The 21,708-nt window shown below is 39.0% G+C and overlaps 1 protein-coding gene across 1 annotated transcript in view; it reads right to left on the reverse strand.

Annotated features, from left to right (window-relative positions):
- The window catches only part of COL4A3 (collagen type IV alpha 3 chain), a 60,506-nt gene that overhangs the window by 20,808 nt on the left and 17,990 nt on the right, over positions 1-21,708 (reverse strand). Inside the window, exons 15-28 of the mRNA XM_030831063.3 lie at positions 20,583-20,653; positions 19,605-19,787; positions 17,491-17,659; positions 15,145-15,237; positions 14,430-14,531; positions 12,471-12,568; positions 11,753-11,903; positions 11,286-11,399; positions 10,111-10,278; positions 8,784-8,873; positions 8,286-8,420; positions 2,727-2,825; positions 1,892-1,981; positions 1,066-1,205 (exon numbers count right to left, since the gene is read on the reverse strand). Coding sequence (XP_030686923.3) covers positions 1,066-1,205; positions 1,892-1,981; positions 2,727-2,825; positions 8,286-8,420; positions 8,784-8,873; positions 10,111-10,278; positions 11,286-11,399; positions 11,753-11,903; positions 12,471-12,568; positions 14,430-14,531; positions 15,145-15,237; positions 17,491-17,659; positions 19,605-19,787; positions 20,583-20,653 — 1,703 coding nt within the window. The remainder of the gene's footprint in view (positions 1-1,065; positions 1,206-1,891; positions 1,982-2,726; positions 2,826-8,285; positions 8,421-8,783; positions 8,874-10,110; positions 10,279-11,285; positions 11,400-11,752; positions 11,904-12,470; positions 12,569-14,429; positions 14,532-15,144; positions 15,238-17,490; positions 17,660-19,604; positions 19,788-20,582; positions 20,654-21,708) is intronic.

Below are 21,708 nucleotides of genomic sequence, written 5' to 3' on the forward strand. Positions count from 1 at the left end.
GTTTGAACTCCAAGTAGTAAAGGGTTACTTTCTCGGGTCTTTGTGGTTTCTAAAAGTTTTCTTTCCTGTTGTTTTACAGCTGGAGGAAATCTTTAGGAAAGGTGGTGTTTTATAGGCTCAAAAGAGAGTCAGGGAGAAAGTCTCCTAAGTAATGATTTTTATACTTTTTGGAAATCTGATGAAAAATAACAGACTCCTAAAAAAAACAAAAACAAAAACTGTATCCAAACAATTTTCATTCGATTTCTTTGGATACAATAGGCTTCCCCAGGGATCCATGGAATCCCATGTGAAGAACCCCGCTTGTGGGAATTTCTATTAATTATTCTCTATCGCTCTAGCTCTGGCCCTTGTGTAACTGCTATATGCAGAAAGGATGGAAGAAGATAAACCTAAAAGAACAGCTGAGCCACACTGAAGCCTTTGGTTGCTGCATGATACCACATACAAGGGAGGGCTTTGGCATCCAGTCTCTAGTTGACAGAGCACAAGCGCTGAGAACACTGTGACAAGATAGAAAATCTTCTGTGTAATGCAATGACAAGAAACTTTTAAAACGATTAAGAAAGATAAATGTATATATCTTAGGATTTTTTTTTGGTTTTGCTTTTTAATAATGCTCTAAATTTATTTTATTTTTCATCTTTTATTGTGTTTAAGAAGACAAGTATTTTTTATTACAAAGTTGGAACATTTATTTTTGTAAGCCTGTGTGAGATGAGTCTATAGCAGAGACTGGCCACTTTGTAGCACAAGAAAAACAAACATTGCCCTGGCAACTTGTATGGGCTTTTGATCACTACCTCCTCCTGGTAGCACACTTAAATTGCAGGGTTGGTTATGAGAAATTCCTTGGGGGTTGAAACTGGAGGGAATAAACTCAGAAATTGAAGTTGTGTGATAGGCATCCTTAGTTATAGAAAGAGGGGAGAAAACCTCAAATAACTGTCTGAAAATACAGTAATATTTTCAATTTTCTTTGCCCACAATGAATCCAGATACTTGTTGATATTTAAAGGGACTCATTCCACCACCAAAACATAAATACTTCAGTGGCCTATATACCTTTGGTCCTGGTGGTCCTGGCCTTGTACCTTCTGAATAACCTGGCTCTCCTTTATCTCCTTGGGGACCATGAGTACCTGGGAGGCCTGGTCTTCCAGCTAGACCTGGGAATCCCATAGTTCCCTTCATTCCTTTAGTACCTGAAATTAGGAAAGAAATCAGGTAGATTGGTAAAGGCAGAGATCTTGAAGGGTTCTACTTCTCACCTTTTCACAAACCACCTTTCTCCCAAGAAGCTGGTTTTTCAGAAGCACTGATGTGTCAGATAGTCTTTTTTTTTTTCAATTTTTTAAAAATTGGAGTATAATTGCTTTACAATGTTGTGTCAGTTTCTGTTGTACAACGAAGTGAATCAGCTATATGTATACATATATCCCCTCCCTCTTGGACCTCCCTCCCACCCCCCCATCCCACTTATTAGAGAAATGCAAATCAAAACTACAATGAGGTAGGACCTCACACCAGTCAGAATGGCCATCATCAAAAAGATCTACAAACAAAAAATGCTGGAGAGGATGTGGAGAAAAGGGAACCCTCTTGCACTGTTGGTGGGAATGTAAATTGCTACATCCCACTATGGAGAACAGTATGGAGCTTCCTTAAAAAACTAAAAACAGGTAGTCTTAATGGATGATTTTTACACAATGTAAATGTTTATTTTGTTCTCACTCATGTTCTGGTTGCATACAGTACATTTGTCTAGAAGCAAATCTAGTTGTTTCACACCAACTTTCTACCAAGTAGAAAACCAAAATGACAACACAGAAAATCTAGAATTAGGACCCATCTTGAGGCTGTAGGCTCGTAACAGGACATTATGCATTACCTGGCACCCCCATGTTTCCCATGCTTCCTGGCACACCACGTGGTCCTGGCTCACCAGGATTCCCAATGCTGCCTGGATCTCCTCTGGAGTCTTGAGAACAAATAAATAGTCATACGCTCTGTGTAGTTCCTGGACATAGTAGATGCTCAATAAACACTTGTTGCTTGCACAAATGAATGAATCCAGCGCAGCCAGACCATCTGGTTTAGGTACTTGTTTAGCTGCATTTATGCCTTCAAATAAGGAAGGGACTGGTGACTCAGAAAATGTAAAATTAGAGAAAGTTAGATTTTTGTCAGCAGGCCTGGATTTCAAACATCAGAATCATCCTAGGACCAAAGCCAGCAGGAAAGAGGGGGCTCCTGTGACAATATAGTAACAGATTTTCAAATGCAATATGGAAATTTTATTACAATGCAATAAATTTCATCACAGATGTGGTCACGGGAATAGGGGACTACATTATTTGTTTAAAAAATGACTTTGCAAACTCAATAACTTGTTTAAAATAGAAAGAGGCAAATTTGAAAACCTCTAAAGAATTATCTTACTTTCTTCTAGGATATATGAGGTTGTAATAAATTATAGTTTAGAATACATATCAGCTAGTTCAAAATAAAATTTTGAGTGCAAAGCAGAACTTCACGTAGGTTAACATTTTTTAGTTAATACAGGCTGACTACAATTTGGTTAAATTATAAGAAATATAATTTGGTTAAATTATAAGAAGCAAATTTCTGTTGGGGCAGAATTCATATTCTAGAAACACATTTTTGTTACATTTAGATCTAGGAAAACTTAACACCTGATATTTCTATTAGAGAATCAGCTATACCTGGTGATCCTGGTGGTCCAGGTGGCCCTTGGAGTCCTTTGAAACCTGGTAATCCTGGAATGCCTCTGTTTCCTTTCTCACCAGGCTTCCCTGCAAGTCCTAAAGTTAAAAACTATGCATTAAAAATACAGGTTAGAATTTTATCAGGCTTATCCATGTCCTGATTAAAATTTTTGAGCTATTATTGATATACAACATAGCATATTTGTTAAGAGTATGGGCAGATTTGGGCTTATATTTTATTTAAAAAGAAGATTAAAAGAGGTAATACATGAAAAGCATTAGCACAGTGCCTGGCATGAGTTAGTTCTCAAAGAACTCTAGCAATTTTCATAACATTTACACTTTGAACCAACATTTTAAGAACTAGTGGCCTAAATACAGCTTCTTTTTTTTTTTTAAATAATGACAGAGGATTATCTACTACTATTCTTGTCTGGACTATTTCATTCTTAATCCATTTATTACAACTATCATTTATTAAGTAACTGGTTTATGGAAGACATTATTTTCTTTTATTTATATTATTTAATCTTCAGGCAACCTCAGTGTATTCTTGAGCCTTTCCAGATACGGTGTAGAGATGAGAAAATTGAGACTCTTTAAGAAGTCAATGAAATAATATAGAGTCACACCATCAGTTAGTGGTAATGCTGGGACTTGAATCCAGTTCTGCAGGCTAGAAGTCTCATAAGTTTCCCACAACACCATCCTCCCTTCCCTAAAACATGGCTTTGATCACATTCTCCTGCTCAAAAATATTCATTGAATCTCTTTTGCCTACAGAGTAAATGACAGGCTCCTTTCACTGGCACTTGAAAGATTCTACAATCTATCCATGGCTGCAACTTGTGCCTTTTCTCAAGCAAATTCACTTCCCTTGGCTGTTTCCCTGCTTACATATTCATTCATTCACATACGCGTTGAGTACGTAATTAACAGACAGCTCTTGTTCTAAGTGCTGGAGACATAGAAAAATCAAGTTCTCTTTTCCCAAGTTTTTAGTGTTTAACTGGGGAGACAGCCAAGTAAAAAATTACCACCAGTGAGATAGTTTCTGTAACAGAGTTGGGCACAATAGGCTACAGGGAAGAATTTTGAGAAGAGGGGATTTTTTTTTAATTGTAGTGTGATTGCTTTACAATATTGTGTTAGTTTCTGCTGTATAGTGAAGTGAATCAGCTATAGGTATACATATATCCCCTCCCGCCTGGACCTCGCCCCCCATCCCACCCATCTAGGTCATCACCAGAGCACTGAGCTGAGCTCCCTGTGCTCTACAGCAGGTTCCCACTAGCTATCTGTTTTACACATGGTAGTGTATTTATGTCAAACCTAATGGACGTCCACACATCCATTCTCTACCTCTCCGTTTCTATTCCTACATCACTAATTATTAGAGAAATGCAAATCAAAACTGCAATGAGGTATCACCTCACACCGGTCAGAATGGCCATCATCAAAAAATCTACAAACAGTAAATGCTGGAGAGGGTATAGAGAAAAGGGAACCCTCTTGCACTGTTGCTGGGAATGGAAATTGGTACAGCCACTGTGGAGGACAGTATGGAGGTTCCTTAAAAAGAGGGGATTTTTTTTTTTTTTTTGCGGTACGGGGGCGTCTCACTGCTGTGGCCTCTCCCGTTGCGGAGCACAGGCTCCGGACGCACAGGCTCAGCGGCCATGGCTCATGGGCCCAGCCGCTCCGCGGCATGTGGGATCTTCCCGGACCGGGGCACGAACCCGCATCCCCTGTATCGGCAGGCGGACTCTCAACCACTGCGCCACCAGGGAAGCCCAAAGAGGGGATATTTATAAGCTCAGTGTTGAAGAGCAAGTGGGAGCTAGCTGGATGGAGAAAGCATGGAGTGGGACAGAATTCTTAGGCAAGAAAATAACATGTGCAAAGGAGTGGTGAGTAGCAGGGAGTTAGAATATTTTCTTTTGTAACTTTTGGTTTTTTTCCATTTATATCCTTTATCATAACCTAAAAATATAGATCACTTAGTTTACTCATTTGCTTTGGTTTTTAAGGGGCAAACAACCGCCTGTGGGCCGAACTTGGCTTGATGCTGCATGGCTGGACAGCTAAGGATGCTTTTCCTATTTTTAATGGGCTGTAAACAGACAAACACACACAAAAGAAGAATAGGCAACAGGTGTCATATGTGGTCCACAAAGCCTAAGATATTTACTACCTGGCCCTGGATATAAATTGTTTACAGAGACATTATTGTTTCTTTCTCTTATTAAGCTGTAAGTTTCCTCACGACCAGAATACTACCTCTGCTTTGTTCACCTCTGTGTCTTCAGGACATAGTAAAAATGTCTAGTCATAGGTACTAAAAAATACTTGCTAAGTAAATAAAGGTCATGTGGCTGGAGAAGTAGGCAAAGGGCAAGTGATAAAGAAACCTGGATGCCAGTCAAAGAAACCTGAATTCTTTTTTTTTTTTTTTTTTTTTTTTCGCGGTACGCGGGCCTCTCACTGTTGTGGCCTCTCCCTTGAGGAGCACAGGCTCCGGATGTGCAGGCTCAGCGGCCATGGCTCACGGGCCCAGCCGCTCCACGGCATGTGGGATCTTCCCGGACCGGGGCACGAACCCGTGTCCCCTGCATCGGCAGGCGGACTCTCAACCACTGCGCCACCAGGGAAGCCCAGAAACCTGAATTCTTAAAGCAAGGGGAGACTTGGAAAGATTTTAAGCCGAGAGTATCCCTTGCTCATCGGAAACCTACTCAGAATTTAAATCCTTCTTCATGGAGGCTTCTCTTTTTTAAAATTTATTTTATTGAAGTATAGTTGACTTACAATGTTGTGTTATTTCTGCTGTACAGCAAAGTGATTCAGTTATACAAGTATAAGTTCTTTTTCATATTATTTTCCATTATAGTTTATTACAGGATACTGAATATAGTTCCCTGTGCTCATGGAGGCTTCTTTGACTACCCTGGTTGAGGTGTGTTCTGCTTTGCTCATGTCCCACAAGGCTCACTGCCAGTGGTACCCAGCTGGCAGCACAGTGAGAAGGCTGAGTATGGACTTTGGAACCAACAACATCAGTGTGAGGTCCATCTCTGCACTTCCTATCAGAGTGACACTGAGTAATGTGACCTTTCCATTTCCCATCTATAAAATGGGATGACAGCAATAACCTACTCCTAGGGTTGTTGTGAGAATTAAATGAGTCAATATTTGTAAAGCTTGGAACAGTACCTGCATGTGGGAAGGGCTTCACAGGTCTTTGCTAAAATAGCGTAACAGTTCTTTTGTATTATTCTTTACCTTTTTGTACATATGTCTAAATCTTCCATGCAGACTCCTTGAGGAGAGGACGACTTTGCTTTTCATACCTTCAATAGCTCTTCCACATTTGCAGTGGATGTCTTTAAGTCAGAAACTCAGACGAAAAATGAATCATATAGAAATTAGAGAGGCCTAGATAGTATGATCTTTTGTTGTTGTGGTGGTTCTATCTCTGCTCCTTGGTTGTGGGTTTGAAAAGCCAAAAGGAAACATGTAGGACAGCTTCCATGCACCTTGTACTTTGCTAGAAGCATAAAAATAGCATGTGTCCCTATATATTTTACAGAAACAATTCTTTAATTGTAAATTAGTACCCATTGTGCATTCATGGTGTTAGAGTCAAATTTTAGTTTATGTAGGCACAGATATGCTATTCATATTTTTTTCAAAATGTTTGCAACACTACCTAAATCATCTAGAATAATCCAGTGAAGTGGTGTCTGACAGTTTATGAAGACTGGACACTTGTGCCAGTATTTTTTTTTTTTTTACATCTTGACTTAGACCAGTTCTAGCAGAATTTTATAAAATTCATACTACTTTCTATTCTATTGTTAAAAATGTAATGCAGTCTTCTGTTCGCACCCAGAACTAAACCATCCCTTGGACAGCAGATTAAAGGGGGACTACCCAAAAGGCCTTTACTTGCTAATTTTCCTTTATAGAAAAAAATCTGATTCTTTTCCCAATGATTATCCTTTTATTTATTTATTTTTAAAGTTTGGTCCATTTGAGGAATAGCAAAAGGCCAGAATGGCTATTTTATTTTTATTTATTTTTTAAAAAATATTTACTTATTTATTTATTTGGCTGCATTGGGTTTTAGCTGCGGCACGTGGGATCTTCGTTGCGGCTCATGGGCTTCTCTCTAGTTGTGGCACGCGGGCTTAGTTGCCACTAGGCATATGGGATCTTAGTTCCCCGACCAGGGATCAAACCCGCATCCCCTGTGTTGGAAGGCAGATTGGATTCTTAACCACTGGACCACCAGGGAAGTCCCTGATTATCCTTTTTTAAGTTAGCAAATTAGTTGGATTCAATCACTCTCCAGAACCCTGCTCCAATGTCACCTCTGTGAAGTCCTTCCTGATTCTGGGAGAGACAGCTATTCAGTCTTGCCAGCCTGGTCTACAGAACTCTATCCAGAATTTTTAAAGCAAATCTTACAATCTAACTTCTCAAAGTTGATTACAAATTATTCAAAACTTGATATGGTTTTGCAACTACAAACACATTTTTCTTTTATTCTTCCCTGCTATATAGGTTTGATCTGCAAACATTTAATTTTACCCAGAAATCCTTTGTTTTATTAAAGTTACTTGGGGTTAGATTGGATCAGGAAGACTGCAAGGCAAACCTTCTTAAATTTTGATTTGATATTGGCTGTATTGATCATATAAAAAAACCTGTCATACAAAGTGCTTAAATAACTTGAAATAATTTGAATGGGTTTGAATTTGAGCTTAATAGCTATAGTTAACAAATAACAGCATTTTTTTGTTTTTTTTGTTTGCTTGTTTGTTTTTTGCGGTATGCGGGCCTCTCACTGTTGTGGCCTCTCCCGTTGCTGAGCACAGGCTCCGGATGCGCAGGCTCAGCGGCCATGGCTCACGGGCCCAAGCCGCTCCGCGGCATGTGGGATCCTCCCGGACCGGGGCACGAACCCGTGTCCCCTGCATCGGCAGGCGGCCTCTCAACCACTGCGCCACCAGGGAAGCCCAAATAACAGCATTTTTAAGGCACTGATTTGTAATCAAAACATATTTTCTCTTTAGTAATTATTCTCCAAAGGATTCTGAGTATAAGAAGCAGTTTTTAGATGCAATCAGAAAAATTCACCCTAGCAGCTGATAGAATAGAGTTGAATTTGGGGTGGAGTTTTCTATTCCAGCCAGGGAAGTTTTTTATGTGGAATTTTCTAAAGGTTTAATTTTCACCATACTTGGCAAAAGGGGGTTTTGAGGCTTAGAATTTAAAGATTGGCTAGTGAAAATTTAAAGACAGCAGACCAAAATGCAGAATTAACTTGGAAATAAAAAGTTACGATTTAAGGAGGCAACATATTACTGTTCAAGGCACACAAAACCCAGTTCTAGTCCAACTCAGTCACCAACTGGCTTTGTGAGCCTGGGCGGGAAATTAAACCCTGGTCCTCACTGTTCTCTTATGTCAACTAAAGGGATTTTCCTGGATAATTTCTTAGTCCCAGAATCAGCTCTGATGTTCTGGTTCTAAACGTAAGAACGTTTGTACCTTTGAGTCCTGGTTCCCCTTTGTCCCCGACTAAGCGTAATACTCCAGGAGGCCCTGGAATTCCTTTATCTCCTTGTTCCCCTTTGGCACCTGGGGCTCCTCTCTCGCCTTTTACTCCTGGAATTCCAAAGCTCCCTAAGAGACAGACGTAACAACATCAGTTCCTTAATTCTTTAAAAGTTCATGAGGATTCAAAAGTTAACAGTGCTTACCATAAAACAAAACAAGACAGATAAACCAAAAAAGGTTAACAGGGCTGAGAACTTGATAAATAGTTGCCCCCAAACAGGCAGCCACATGAGGGTAGTTGTCTAAGCCTGTAGGGAGAAAATATGACTATTCAAAAGGGACAAAGGAATACAGAAAACTGCAAAATCAAATATAAGGTTTTCTCAGAACTACTTTCTCCTCAAAGAATAAAATACAATTTATTTTTCTGCTAATTAAATGAACATTGTTCATGCCCCCTGATAGCTGGAAAGATATTCTATCACTTACCCCTCTGTCCCAGGGTGCCTGGCTTCCCAGGAGGCCCCGGAGGGCCAATGTTTCCGGGAACCCCCATCATCCCAATCGTTCCTTTTTCACCTATGGAAACAAATTAACACAAGGCAGCACATGATGTAAAGAATGAGAAAAGTGAAACACTCCATAAAATAAAAAGAATTATACTTAGAAAGAGAGAAAGAGTGTTGAAAAAATGGTTTCTGTAAACAGGAAAAAAATCCCACTCATCTAGGGATGGGTCAGTAAATGGTCTTTTTTTACATCGTGGATGTGGAAGTTGGTAGCAAATCACACTTGTGGATGAGGAGAAAATATGCTGAAGGTTTGGAGCATTCCCTCGTCCCAACCCTTGATCAATAACTTTGTTATATTCCCTTATTTTACTTTCTTCATAGCATTTGTCGCTAGATGAACTTAGGTCTTAAATGTGTTTGTTATCGTGTTCCCCATTGTTCGAGGTGGAGTCTTATCCACCAATGTGTCTCTAGGGTCTGGAACAGTGATGGCATATGATAGTAGCTCAATAATGTAAATGAAAGGTTAATTAGCAGATTAAGTTCTTATTCTGGACTCTTCTCTGGAGGAGAGACCAGTGAGGTCCTTATGCCATGAGAAGACTATTGAAATATTCTCCCCCAAACATATAAACCATAATAAGTGATGAAATAAAAGAATTATAAGGGAATACTATGAATAATGACAGGCCAGAAAATCCAATTCTTAGAAGAGGCACAGATTACCAAAATTGACTCAAGAAGAAACAGAAAATCTGAATAGATCTATAAGAAGTAAAGAGATTGAATTAGTAATTTTAAAACTTCTCTCAAAGAAAACCCAAGCCCCAGGTGACTTCACTGGTGAACTCTATCAAATATTTAAAGCATATCAATTCTTCACAAACTCTTCTAGAAAATACAAGAGGAGGAAACACTTCTCATCTTGTTCAATAAGATAGCATTACCCTGATACCAAAACCAGACAAAAACATCACAAGAAAACAGACCAGTAAGTATCCCTTATAAATATGGATGCAAAAAATTTCAACAAAATACTAGCAAATACATTTCACTAGTAATATATTAACACGATTACACAGCAAAAATAGTCATATTGTGGGTAATTGTGAAATTTGACCATCCCACTACCACCAGTTCCCAGCCCTCTGGCTCCTTGCAAATAACTCAGAAGAAAAACTTATACTAAATGAAAGAGAAGCTTAGAGTCAAAAGCCTATGCGGGTCTCTAGTTTACACAGCTACCTTAAAAGGAATATGTGGAAGAACAGAGAAGAAGAAAAACAAAAGCACATAAAGGGTACCTGGTGGCCCTAAAAATCCTGGATTTCCTGGATATCCTTTTGTACCAGGTGGTCCCATCTCCCCTCGATGACCCGGCATTCCTGGTGGTCCAGGTTCTCCAGGAAATCCTGACCTATCCAAGCCTGGAATACCTGGGTCTCCCTTTGGCCCCGTTTCGCCTCTTCTGCCTATATATGAATGAATGAATGAATGAACGCACGATTGCTTTCCACACCAACTCCAGATATATTTTATGGCTGTAAATATTTAGCTCTGTGATTGTGGGCAAACCACAGACTTTTCTAATTGATAGATTTAGGTCCCCTTTTGTAAAATTCTAAGATCCCTTCTGGATTTAACATTCTGTGTTTCAATGATTCATGAAGTAATGATAGTGCAGAATTTAGATTTATTTTCTAGTCCTGCAGGCACATCTTGGGAATGCACTTTCTGACCGTGGCGCAGTCTTTAACTGGCAGAATTCACTGCCAGAACAGAGCCACTCACGTGGCGGCAAGCCACCAGATGCTTCTAGAAACAATAGCAGCACCACTACAACAATTAACTTCTTGGCCAAAATTTTGTTTGTGAACATATAAGAAGTATAATAGGCGAGTTCTAAAGGATTTTTTACCCAGAAACAGTTCACAGATCTGGTTGAGAGGAGCGAAAAAGAGGGTAAGTTTCCCATGACCGCCTAGCTTTCATAATTTAGATTTACTTTCATACCCTTTCTTTTATGTTGCTTGTAAAGCAACCAACTATGTATTTTAGTTTGTAACTTGTGAACATATACCTTTGCATACATTCACTCTGTTTCAATAATAAGGATACATTTACCGCTTTAATATACCTATGAAAGTATTAAAGATAAAAGTTATTTGAGAGTTTATATGTATATATATATATATATATATATGTAAGTATACATCTGTATATATCTTCATTGTTCATATTTTCTTGCATACAAGACACAAACCAATCTTACTGTAGTAACTTCAGGTCTCTTACTCTATAGTTGGTATTCACTGCAACAAGTTCGTGACAACAGGTTTTTGTTTCTGAAATCAATTTTCCCATTGAACAGTGGTCAGGACTTGTTACCGGATAGTTCTCATGTTAAGCAGCAAAACTCAAAGCAGGAGTCCCATGTCATCTGCCCGCCTGGTGACTGGTTTCAAGGGCCTCCCCCTACCTTGTTGCCCTTTCAATCCATTTAAGCCTGGAAGTCCTTGAGCTCCACTGAGACTTTCTTTGCACCTTCCTGGGGGGCCTCTTTCTCCAGGTGGTCCAGGCTGCCCTGGATCCCCTGCAAAATAGAGTCCAAGAATACAATCGGGTGGCAAAACTCAAGGTCCTAGTATTGCTATCCCAGTCATTCTCTTATAACTTTCCCTCCTGAATCGAACTTAGAGTTAATACCATTGATATGTCTTATAGAGAGGACACTCATTAAAAAGGAAAGAAGGAAGAAAGAGGGAACAAAGGTAGGGCAGCAATGGAATGGAAATTTGAATGGAAAGTTAATTAAGGCTCGCACGTTCAATTTATTGAGCTGGAAGTTTGAGAAGAGTTCTTCACCCCTAGAGCACCTACACATTCAATCTGCAGCATTTTAGCTGAGCTCACAGTGGAGAAAAGCAATCACACTTGCTATTTTACCTCGTGGTCCATCAAGCCCTCCAGTTCCTGGAATTCCAGGGAGACCTGGAAGTCCAGGGAGTCCACTTTCTCCCTTTTCCCCAGAGTTGCCTCTTTCTCCTGGCAAACCTGGTGCTCCTGGCTCTCCAGGCATGGCTAGCCCTGGTTCTCCCTATAGCACAGAAATTACGTTAGTTTTACTGTATCATGCTTGCAAATCCTTATCGACTATTGACCGGTCTTTAGGGCTATTTACGTGAAAATAACGTCTCCGTGATGGAGGTTCTATGTCCCTTTTGTACAGTCACCACCATTCCATCCACTTTCCTTTTTCAATTGTAGTTGCTGACTTTTTAAATAAAACTGTGCTTAGTAATTCTTCATAGCCTCCACTTTTTAAGAAGACTGTGGAATTTTCTGTAAACAGTCTAGATGTCTCTCCTTTTGATAGTTTTTCTCATAGATATCCACGTCTGTTTCTAGAGTTTTCCCATTTTAAGTACTCTGAATGTTTCTGAAGATTAAGGAAGAAATAGAGAGGCAAATTGGTCTTCTTACACCTTCTATTCTCCTTTCTAAAGGGGAGTGATGGTTCAGAGAAACTTTTAAAAAAGTCGGCATCTTCATCATCTACAAATATATTGACAATTTCTACACACAAAGCATCCTAACTGACTGACTGTAACTGCCCCTCCCCTCCCCTCCCCAATTATCAGTCTGAATTTTAATTCTCAAAGACCTTGACTCCTGGGAGGCCTGGCTTTCCAGGTAACCCTGGCTTTCCCATTTCTCCAGGACAGCCTGGTGATCCTTTTGTTCCTGGAAAACCTCGGTCTCCTACAGAGAAAAAGATAACAAAGGTTGTAAGACAGGTCTTAGAAGATTCTGAACAGTAGCTCTTAGATATTTTTATGAAAGTTTAAATGATGAGAATGCCAACCGCTAAATTAGCACTTTAAAAAAGTCAATTCCAAATCAGATTAAATTGGTTCCCAGTTTAAAAAATTACCTTCTCCACTCTTGTTGTTTAGCACCACTAAAGTTTGAGCAATTCTTTAAACCACTGATACCGAATGACCATTTGGGTGCCTTTTTTAAAAAGTGTATTTTGCATACTGTGTACAGCCAAATGAATTTTTAAATGTGTCTATATATCTACTCAAGCATGACCCAGATTGAGATATAAAGCATTTCCAGCATCCAGGTAGCCTTTCTTAACCTGGGCTGCTCAAGAGAATTACTTCCTAAAGCTCTATAATAGCCACTGAACATTAACTTCTCTTTTACGCATTTATAATAGGAGAGTTGAGAAAGGAGTTAACACACATCTTTTTCTCCGGTCTGTGGTTCAAAAGAGGAAAGCCTGGTAGAGCAAGGCTGCGTTCAAAGAGTTCCTTTGTGCCCCTAATTTGACCAGTTTCATTTATTTATTTATTTTAGCCATGTCGGGTCTTAGTTGCGGCACGTGGGATCTTCTTTGTGGCATGTGGGCTCATAGTTGTGGCATGTGGGCTTCTTAGTTGCGGCATGCATGTGGGATCTAGTTCCCCGACAAGGGATAGAACCCAGGCCCCCTGCATTGGAAGCACAGAGTCTTACCCACTGGACGACCAGGGAAGTCCCTAATTTGACCAATTTTAAATTCACAGTTATTTCATGGGATTTATTAGGTTCAACTGGGAAATTCTGAATCTCCACTTTCAAGAAGCCCTTATGCTAGTTCTGTTTCCCATAGTTTACAGTCTCCTTCCAGAAGGCAAATCCATAGGGTGACAAGCTAGGATGCAACGTCTCAAGGCAGGGTCCACGAAGCACCTGGCTAAAACATGGGCCAGGTTGCATTACTTCAAGATCACTGGGAAGAAATCTAAGAAACTGGAGTCAAAGCCATTCTTGGGACCATGTGAGAAATGTGACTATGTTTTCTATTTCAAATACTCATAAACTGAGATCAATATTCCTATATTTGGGCAGAACTGATGGGTGATAAACATTGCTGACATATTAATGTAAGAGTTGAAGCACCAAAAAATGGATTATATTGGGATAAGCACTTTCAACAATATTGAAACAAACATGAAATTATCATAAAATCTGAAGTTCTATGGGACATCGCAGGGACTGAGATGACTCATATGCCATCCTGGACAGGACTTTGATGTATGTGTCAGCAGGGAGCCTCAGGTTACTGTTTGAGTTCTTAGCATCTGGATTTCTTTGGAGTGTTTTCCCACTTTGATGAGAAACAGCATTTTTCCCTAAAGGAAAATAACTTCCATAATTTATTTGGGAGTATATAGGGAGATCAGCTATCTGTGATTTAACAGTTTTTTTTTTATTATAAAAGAAATGTATAAGGTGAAGAAATGTGTAAATGTACAAAGTACAGGCATTTATTAAGAAGAATAAATTCCTCCTAATCCCACAATCAAGAAGCATCACTATTAGCATTTTAGTGAATTTCCTTACGGTTTTTTTTATGTACTTTAAAAAATATGACTGCGATGAGATTGCATAAATCAATGTGAATTCTCCCTTTTTCGCTAAAATTATTGTAAGGTTTCTTTCCCATTTAAGACTGGTGGAAAACATCATTTTAAAGGATTAAATGGATATTTCCTATATTATTCATTATACGCATTTATATTTTATAAATATCCACAATGAACCTTACGTTTAAAAACTTTTTAAAATTTACCCTTAGGTCCAGGAGGCCCAGGGAATCCGATTCCTGGAATTCCTGGTTCACCATCGGGCCCAGGAAGACCCAGATCACATTTTCCTGTGGATCCAGGGATACCTTAAAAACATGCATACATTTACATCAGTGCCTTCCCTTTATCTTGCCTTAAAACAAAATGTTTGTTTCTCGGTCATCCCAGATCTTTTCGAAAATTAAGAAATAATAACCCCACCTTCCTCCCCCTTTCTATGCAATGAGCTAATCATTAGGAGGTGCAAATAATTTTGAAAATATAATTTAACTCCTAAAAAGAAATATTCTCGATATCTTGAACTCTATGTCTCCCTCCATCAATGCAAAGTTAAGTTTTAGACGATGTTGGCAAAGAAGGTAAGTTTTCAAATGAAGAAGCTGTGGGAACTGTCCTGATTAAACACCAGCCCACATTCCTTGCTCCTCCACCAAAAATCCATGCAGATTGTTCTGCATTCCAACTCCTCTTAAGTAATGGTAGAGATTCTGTTTTGGAATCAGAAGTACTAACAGGAATAATCTGGGGAACCTCATAGGACAACAGCAAGTCTCCTGTCTGTTGGCTTGTCCCTTCTGGCCTGCACTGTTTTTTTTGGAGCCAGTGACTATATGCTTTCCTTAGAATGGGAGAGTTATAACTAGGAGAGTCAGAGTGCCATCTGATGCCATGTACCAGATGTGGCAAAGGGATACTCACCAGGTGGACCTTGGGGGCCAGCACGGCCTGGGGCTCCAGGAGGTCCTGGGGGCCCTGGAACTGGTGTCAAAACACCGATTTCTCCCTTAGGACCTTAAGAAAATTTGCATCATAAGATTGGTGTGCATATTGAAGCTTTTCTTTCTTCAGAAGGGAAAAACACAATTATAAGGGGTTCATAAACATACCCTAAGGAATATAAAAACTAATCTGCTTCCATAGGCTTCAAAACTGGCTTAAAGATGACCAGCTCATCTACTATTGTCTAAGCCTTGTTTTAATTAAGAGCCCAACATGCTGGTCTATTAAAAGAGAGCCTATTTTTAAAAATATTGATAATATGGAATTCAGCCTAACTGCTGGTGAATACTAGTAGGATATTTATTTATTGGGTGACTAGTTTTCACAGGAAGGCAGTATGGTTTATTGGACAAAACATGAAGTGAGGCCTAACAAGTTGATCTGGGCTTGATTCTTGGCCCTGCTTTTTTTTTTTTTTTTTTTTTGTGGTACGCGGGCCTCTCACTGTTGTGGCCTCTCCCGTTGCAGAGCACAGGCTCCGGACGCGCAGGCTCAGCGGCCATGGCTCACGGGCCTAGCCGCTCCGCGGCATGTGGGATCATCCCGGACCGGGGCATGAACCCGCGTCCCCTGTATCGGCAGGCGGACTCTCAACCACTGCGCCACCAGGGAAGCCCGGGCATGTTTTTTAACATAAGTTCCTCATGTGTTGAGAAAATAATGCCTGTGTCACTGGTAAAGATTTGAGATAACATTCTGACCACAGTGGCCAATATTAAAAACATGTTAGTGATCAGTATTGTCCATATATTCATATATTTATAGAAAGAATAAGTTTACAGTAATGTGATGGGGAAAATTTGGTAATAATATATTTTATGACAGTGGAGTCCTTCACTAAAAATTCACATTTAGAAAGAACAGAAGAAGATTTGAAGATGGATTAGAAGAGGGCTGAGTAAACTTTTTCAGTAAAGGACCAGATAGTAAATAATTTAGACTTTATGGCCCAGGTGGTTCTCTGTTGCAATTACTCAACTCTGTTATCCTAGTGTGAGAGTAGCCAGGAACAATCTGTAAATAAATGAGCATAGCTGTGTGCCAATACACCTATATAGACACTGAAACTTGAATTTTATATAATTTTTACATGTCACAAAATATTATTCAAAAGGTTTTTTCCCAATCATTTAAAAATATAAAAACCATTCTTAGCTTGGGAACTATACATGAGTGGGAGGTGGGCTGGATTGAGACTGAGGTCTGCATTGGTTTGCCAATCCCTGGATTAGAATAGCAGCCTCAAAGGTAAGGTGCAGAAAAAAACACACATGTATGAATAATCACAAAATAAGATTTACATATGTGTGTGGACAGAAATGCATGCATACAATTTATAATATACTGGTGACCCTTGAACAACACAAGTTTGAACCACGAGGGTTCACTCATTCGCGGATTTTTTCAATAGTAAATACTAGAGTACTACATGAACTACAGATACGGAGGAACCACACATAGGAGGGCTGACTCTAAGTTATACACGTAGAGGGTTGCCCGTCCTAACTCCCGCGTTATCTGAGGGTCACCTGTACGTGAATACTACTGGGGATACTGCACTCAAAATTTTATTCCTGGTGATGGAGGCTATAAAAAGCTTTGGAGACCAGTGGTTTTTTGGGTCTCTAAAGTGATTTTAGAAGTAAAAAACGACCATGGTAGCATTATTTGTTTAACACTGTCAGTAACGTGAAATTCTCATCTTTCGCCACGTTCTCCACCACAGATAAACATTGAGGTTCAGATCCCTCCTGAATCCCGCAAGTATGTTCAGTATACGTAGATCCCCAAATTAATGGGACTTTATTATCAAGACAACTTTTCTTCATTTGTCTTAGATACTTTGAAGTTTTATTTAGAAACCATTTATGAGGTTATGAATAAAAAAGAACAAATTTGCAATAACATGAGTGGGCCCTGGGCCCAGGAAAAGGCTTCTCAAGATCAATCCTATAGGTTTTTGCCTTCCCTTTGTTTATCGTAGCTAACTTCCACTCATCTCTTAGGATCTATTCACTCCGTGTATTTATATCAGTAATGAAATTTCCAGTATTCCTAGGAAATATCAGCTGTACTGCTCACTAACAGGGAAAAAAAGGATTATCTCTACCATATCCTACATGTTATTTCCCAGTGTCTGCAAGTTGACATCGTCTATTTACTAGAAGCATGTTTCTATTCATTAGTCTTGAGGGAGTTTCACTAGCGCTAGGAACCATCAACCCACTCCACAGGAAAACAGGACTGGAAAGAAAACTAACCAACCGGCTTCTCCAGGTGGTCCAGGGGCTCCAGGAAGTCCTTGGGTGCCCTTTGGACCAGGCTCTCCCCAAGGTCCATAGTCTGATGGTCCAGCCGGTCCTGCAGGTCCTGGGGACCCAGGGATGCCAGGATCCCCTGGAAGACCCTGGTCTCCCTTCTCCCCCCTCAGGGCCTGTATCAATAGAAATATGTTTGGATAGTGATTCATCCAGTATCCCTTTACACAGGCTAACCTCACCGTGAATATGAATACCAGTTAGGTTGTCATGGAGAAGATCTTGAATTAAAAAGCAGTTGTTACCTGAAGGGCATTGTTCCTAAAATAAGAGCACTGAATGATGTCTGTTGTTTTACCCTTTGGAATCCAGCAACATTTCATTAACTCTCTTGAGTCCCACTTAAGGTGTCCTACAATGGGATGCCACATATGACAACAGCCCCAAAAACTTAGCTCAAATTGGCCAACAACTCAAATGGCATTAGAGGTGACATTCATGTTACTGGCACATTTCTAAAATAAAACCAGTACAGCAAACTTTAATTTGATTGGTTTTTCACCAGGTAGTTTCATTATAAAGGAGATATTCTATCTATAGTAATTTTTTTCTTATAAAATATTTTTTTGTTGTTAATTCCATAGTCTGTCACTTTGAAAATGAGTTGTTTATTTTAAAGAAGTTGAATTTGACAAAATAACCGAAGTTCCCCTTCTTCTCCAACATGGCCCCAAATAATAAATTTGACTGGATTTTTCATTGTTTAGTGTCAATGCAGGACTGAGTAATCCTTCTTTCATAATTGCAGGGTATAAGACTCAAATCAGTTCCTTGATTTTCTCTTACTTTCTGGGACTTTTTTACTGGAACTAATAAAAAAAATTAGGGCGATGCAAATGGAAGCATCACATGAACTGTCTTGATATCAGACCAAAAGAGTTCCCAACTCCAGCCCTCTTTAAGGATAACTGCCACTCTGGAGGGGCTGCTGACAGTTTGCCAAAGAGAGTCTGAAACATTGGCCCTGCTAGCTGCTTCCACTCAAAAAGCGTTTTGTAGTTAAAAGGTTTAGGAAAGTCTGCATATCACATCCACAACCTGGGGAGTCACCACTCATATTCTCATACTAAAGGGTCTGTGAGTGAATCTTTAAATTTGTTTGACGAGTTTCTCTGCTTGAGGTGAAACCCTTTGTACTGGATGACACTGATTAACCCTGGGAGAAACTGGGATTTTATAAAACAGGCTGGGCAGCATGCCTTGCAAACTTCTCAGATACATGCGATAGGTTCTCAGCCTCTGCCTCTATGACATTTAAAAACAGATTCTGGGGACGAAGTGAGAGAGTGGCATGGACTTATATATACTACCAAATGTAAACTAGGTAGCTAGTGGGAAGCAGCTGCATAGCACAGGGAGACCAGCTCAGTGCTTTGTGACCACCTGGAGGGGTGGGATAGGGAGGGTGGGAGGGAGATGCAAGAGGGAGGAGATATGAGGATATACATATATGTGTAGCTGATTCCCTGTGTTATAAAGCAGAAACTAACACACCATGTTAAAGCAATTATACTCCAATAAAGACGCTAAAAAAAAAAAAAGATCCTGGTAGGAACCTCTCACTTGAACGTGTGAGAGATTCCATCCCATGAAAAGAAACAGAATTATATAAACTTAAATACGGTAAATGACAAAACATTTACCCAAATGACAAAGCCCTAACTATTCTGTCCTCTTATGCATTTACTTTTACTTAAAAGAATGAACATTGTCCCCCAAATGTTGACTAAAACTTTCCATTATTAATCATTTTCTGAACTTCCCTATAAACTCATTTGATACAAATGTGGAATTGTAACTTGTGTATGAAACAAGGTCATTATCAATGTAGAATTCTCTATGGGCTAAAAAAACCATGGAGTGCTATTTTTTTTTTGTCAAAATACTATAAATATTTGTTCGGGTTATAACTGCTCATTTGAAGATGCCTAATCCTGCAGTTAAAGGGATGAACTGTGCTGAATGGCCAACAATTTTTTGAAAAGAAATCATCTGATGTCTTAACTTTAGAGCCCTTCATTCAGAGGGAGGGTAATTTGAAAAAAGTGTCTAGATACCAACCGGTTCTCCCTTAGGTCCTGGTAATCCTTTTACTCCCGGAGTTCCAGGAATTCCATCCAAGCCCTTTCTTCCAGGATGTCCTCGGAGCCCTGGATCCCCTGGGGCACCCACTTGTCTCTCTGGCCGAGATGCTTCACCTTTTTCTCCTTTAAGTCCTGGATGACCCTGATCACCCGGCAATCCCTAGGGTGGTACAAACATGAGTCTACCTTGCATTTGGGTACAGTTCTTGTGTCAATATTTAAAAATGTCAATAAGAACTTTTCAATTTTAATGAACATGAATTTTTTTCCAGACCCTTTCTTTGGCCCATAAGTAAAATTTCAAGCTATTTGGCTTTATCTTTTTCTTCCAAAACTATAAAAAAAATTCAATTAGTGTAATTCAATGCAATATATATACAATAATATAATTCAATATGATACAACCTTCATCATAATTCAGATTATGTTAGAATACTGGTAAATTTCAATATGCATCTATGGATAATTTGATTTAAATATATTTATTCAAGTATAACTTTCTGATTTAAATTTTTAACAACTTTATTGATGTATAATTTACATATTATAAAATGAATCTTTTGTAAGAATACAATTCAATGATTTTTGGTAAATTTACACATTCATGCCACAATCACCACGGTCCAGTGTTAGGATGTTTCCACCACTCCTCCAAATTCCCGCAAATCTATTTGCAGTCCATCCCTGTTCCCAGCCTCAGCCCCAGGCAGCCACTGATCAGCTTCTGTCTCTGATAACCATTTGAAATGATTATAAATTCATTAATTCATTCACTTATTCTTTCGCACATCATTCATTTATTCATTCAACCAACAAGTATCTACTAAGTGCTTTACTATTAAGTGCTCCTTGCCAGGCACCAAACTGACAACCTATATGGGGCGCAACCATGTTTCCAGAGGGCTCCATTTTCCAAATTGAAAGTAAATAAAGCTTTAAAACCATGAAATCTTACCGGAAATCCTGGAAGACCAGCACTTCCTGGGGACCCTGGGATTCCTTTAATGCCAGCTGCCCCTTGTCTTCCTGAAAGCAGTAAATTATTAAGTATACATTGAACACAAACTCTGAACAGCCAGGGTAATGCAGTATGTGAAGAAAATAGGATGTCTTCTTCTGAAGAAAGAAAAGTTCTTTATTAAAACACACAGTGCAAGGTAAGAATGGGAGTAAATAACTGGAATAAGAGATAACATTCAAAACAAGAACTCTTAAATTTTAGCTTCCTAAAATTCTTGTCTTTATAATTTTAAGGAGACACATTTTTTTCTCCTAATGATAAAAGTAATGGGTGTTCATTGTAAAAAAAAATACAGAAAGAAGAGAATAAAAATCACACATACGGGGGCAGTGGTGGTGTGATGAATTGGGAGACTGGAATTGACATATATACACTAATATGTATAAAATAGATAACTAATGAGAACTTGCTGTATAAAAATAAAATAAAATAAAATTCAAAAAACAAATCACGCATAAATCTACCACCAGAAGACAGTATTTGCTAAAATTTTCATGTGCATTACTCATAAAATTATATATCCATAAATGCATAGGACTCATAATACACTTTTTTGGAATCATACTGTACATATGTCAATAAATATGGACTTACAGCTTCCCTTTAAATGGCTGCATGGTAGCCTATTGTATGGGTGAACCATCATTCATTCAGCTAACAGCTATGTTTAGACATTTAGATTGTCTTATTCAACTTTAGTTGTTGTAAACAATGCTATGATAAATACCTCTGGATATTTAGTTCTGCAAATTTATCCAAAGATTTCCTTTACAATAAATTGCTAAAAGTGTAACTGCAGGTCCAAACAGGTACAAATCTTTCTGAGGCTTTGTATATCGGTTGCCAAATTGCGTTTTACTGTATGATTTTATACTTCCTCTATTTAACTATCTCTGTAAAGAGGATCCCTTTAGAGGATCTTTTGGACGGATCTCAGGTCAGTTTATTAACAAATGTTTATTCAGATTTTTTTTTTTGGCAAGATCTAAGCCAGGAGAATGTTTTGTATAGTAATCCAAACAGTTTTACTGCTTATGTATCTCTTTGAGGTATACCTGTA

Source organism: Globicephala melas, chromosome 7, assembly GCF_963455315.2.
Source record: "Globicephala melas chromosome 7, mGloMel1.2, whole genome shotgun sequence".
NCBI classification, from domain to species: Eukaryota; Metazoa; Chordata; class Mammalia; order Artiodactyla; family Delphinidae; genus Globicephala; species Globicephala melas.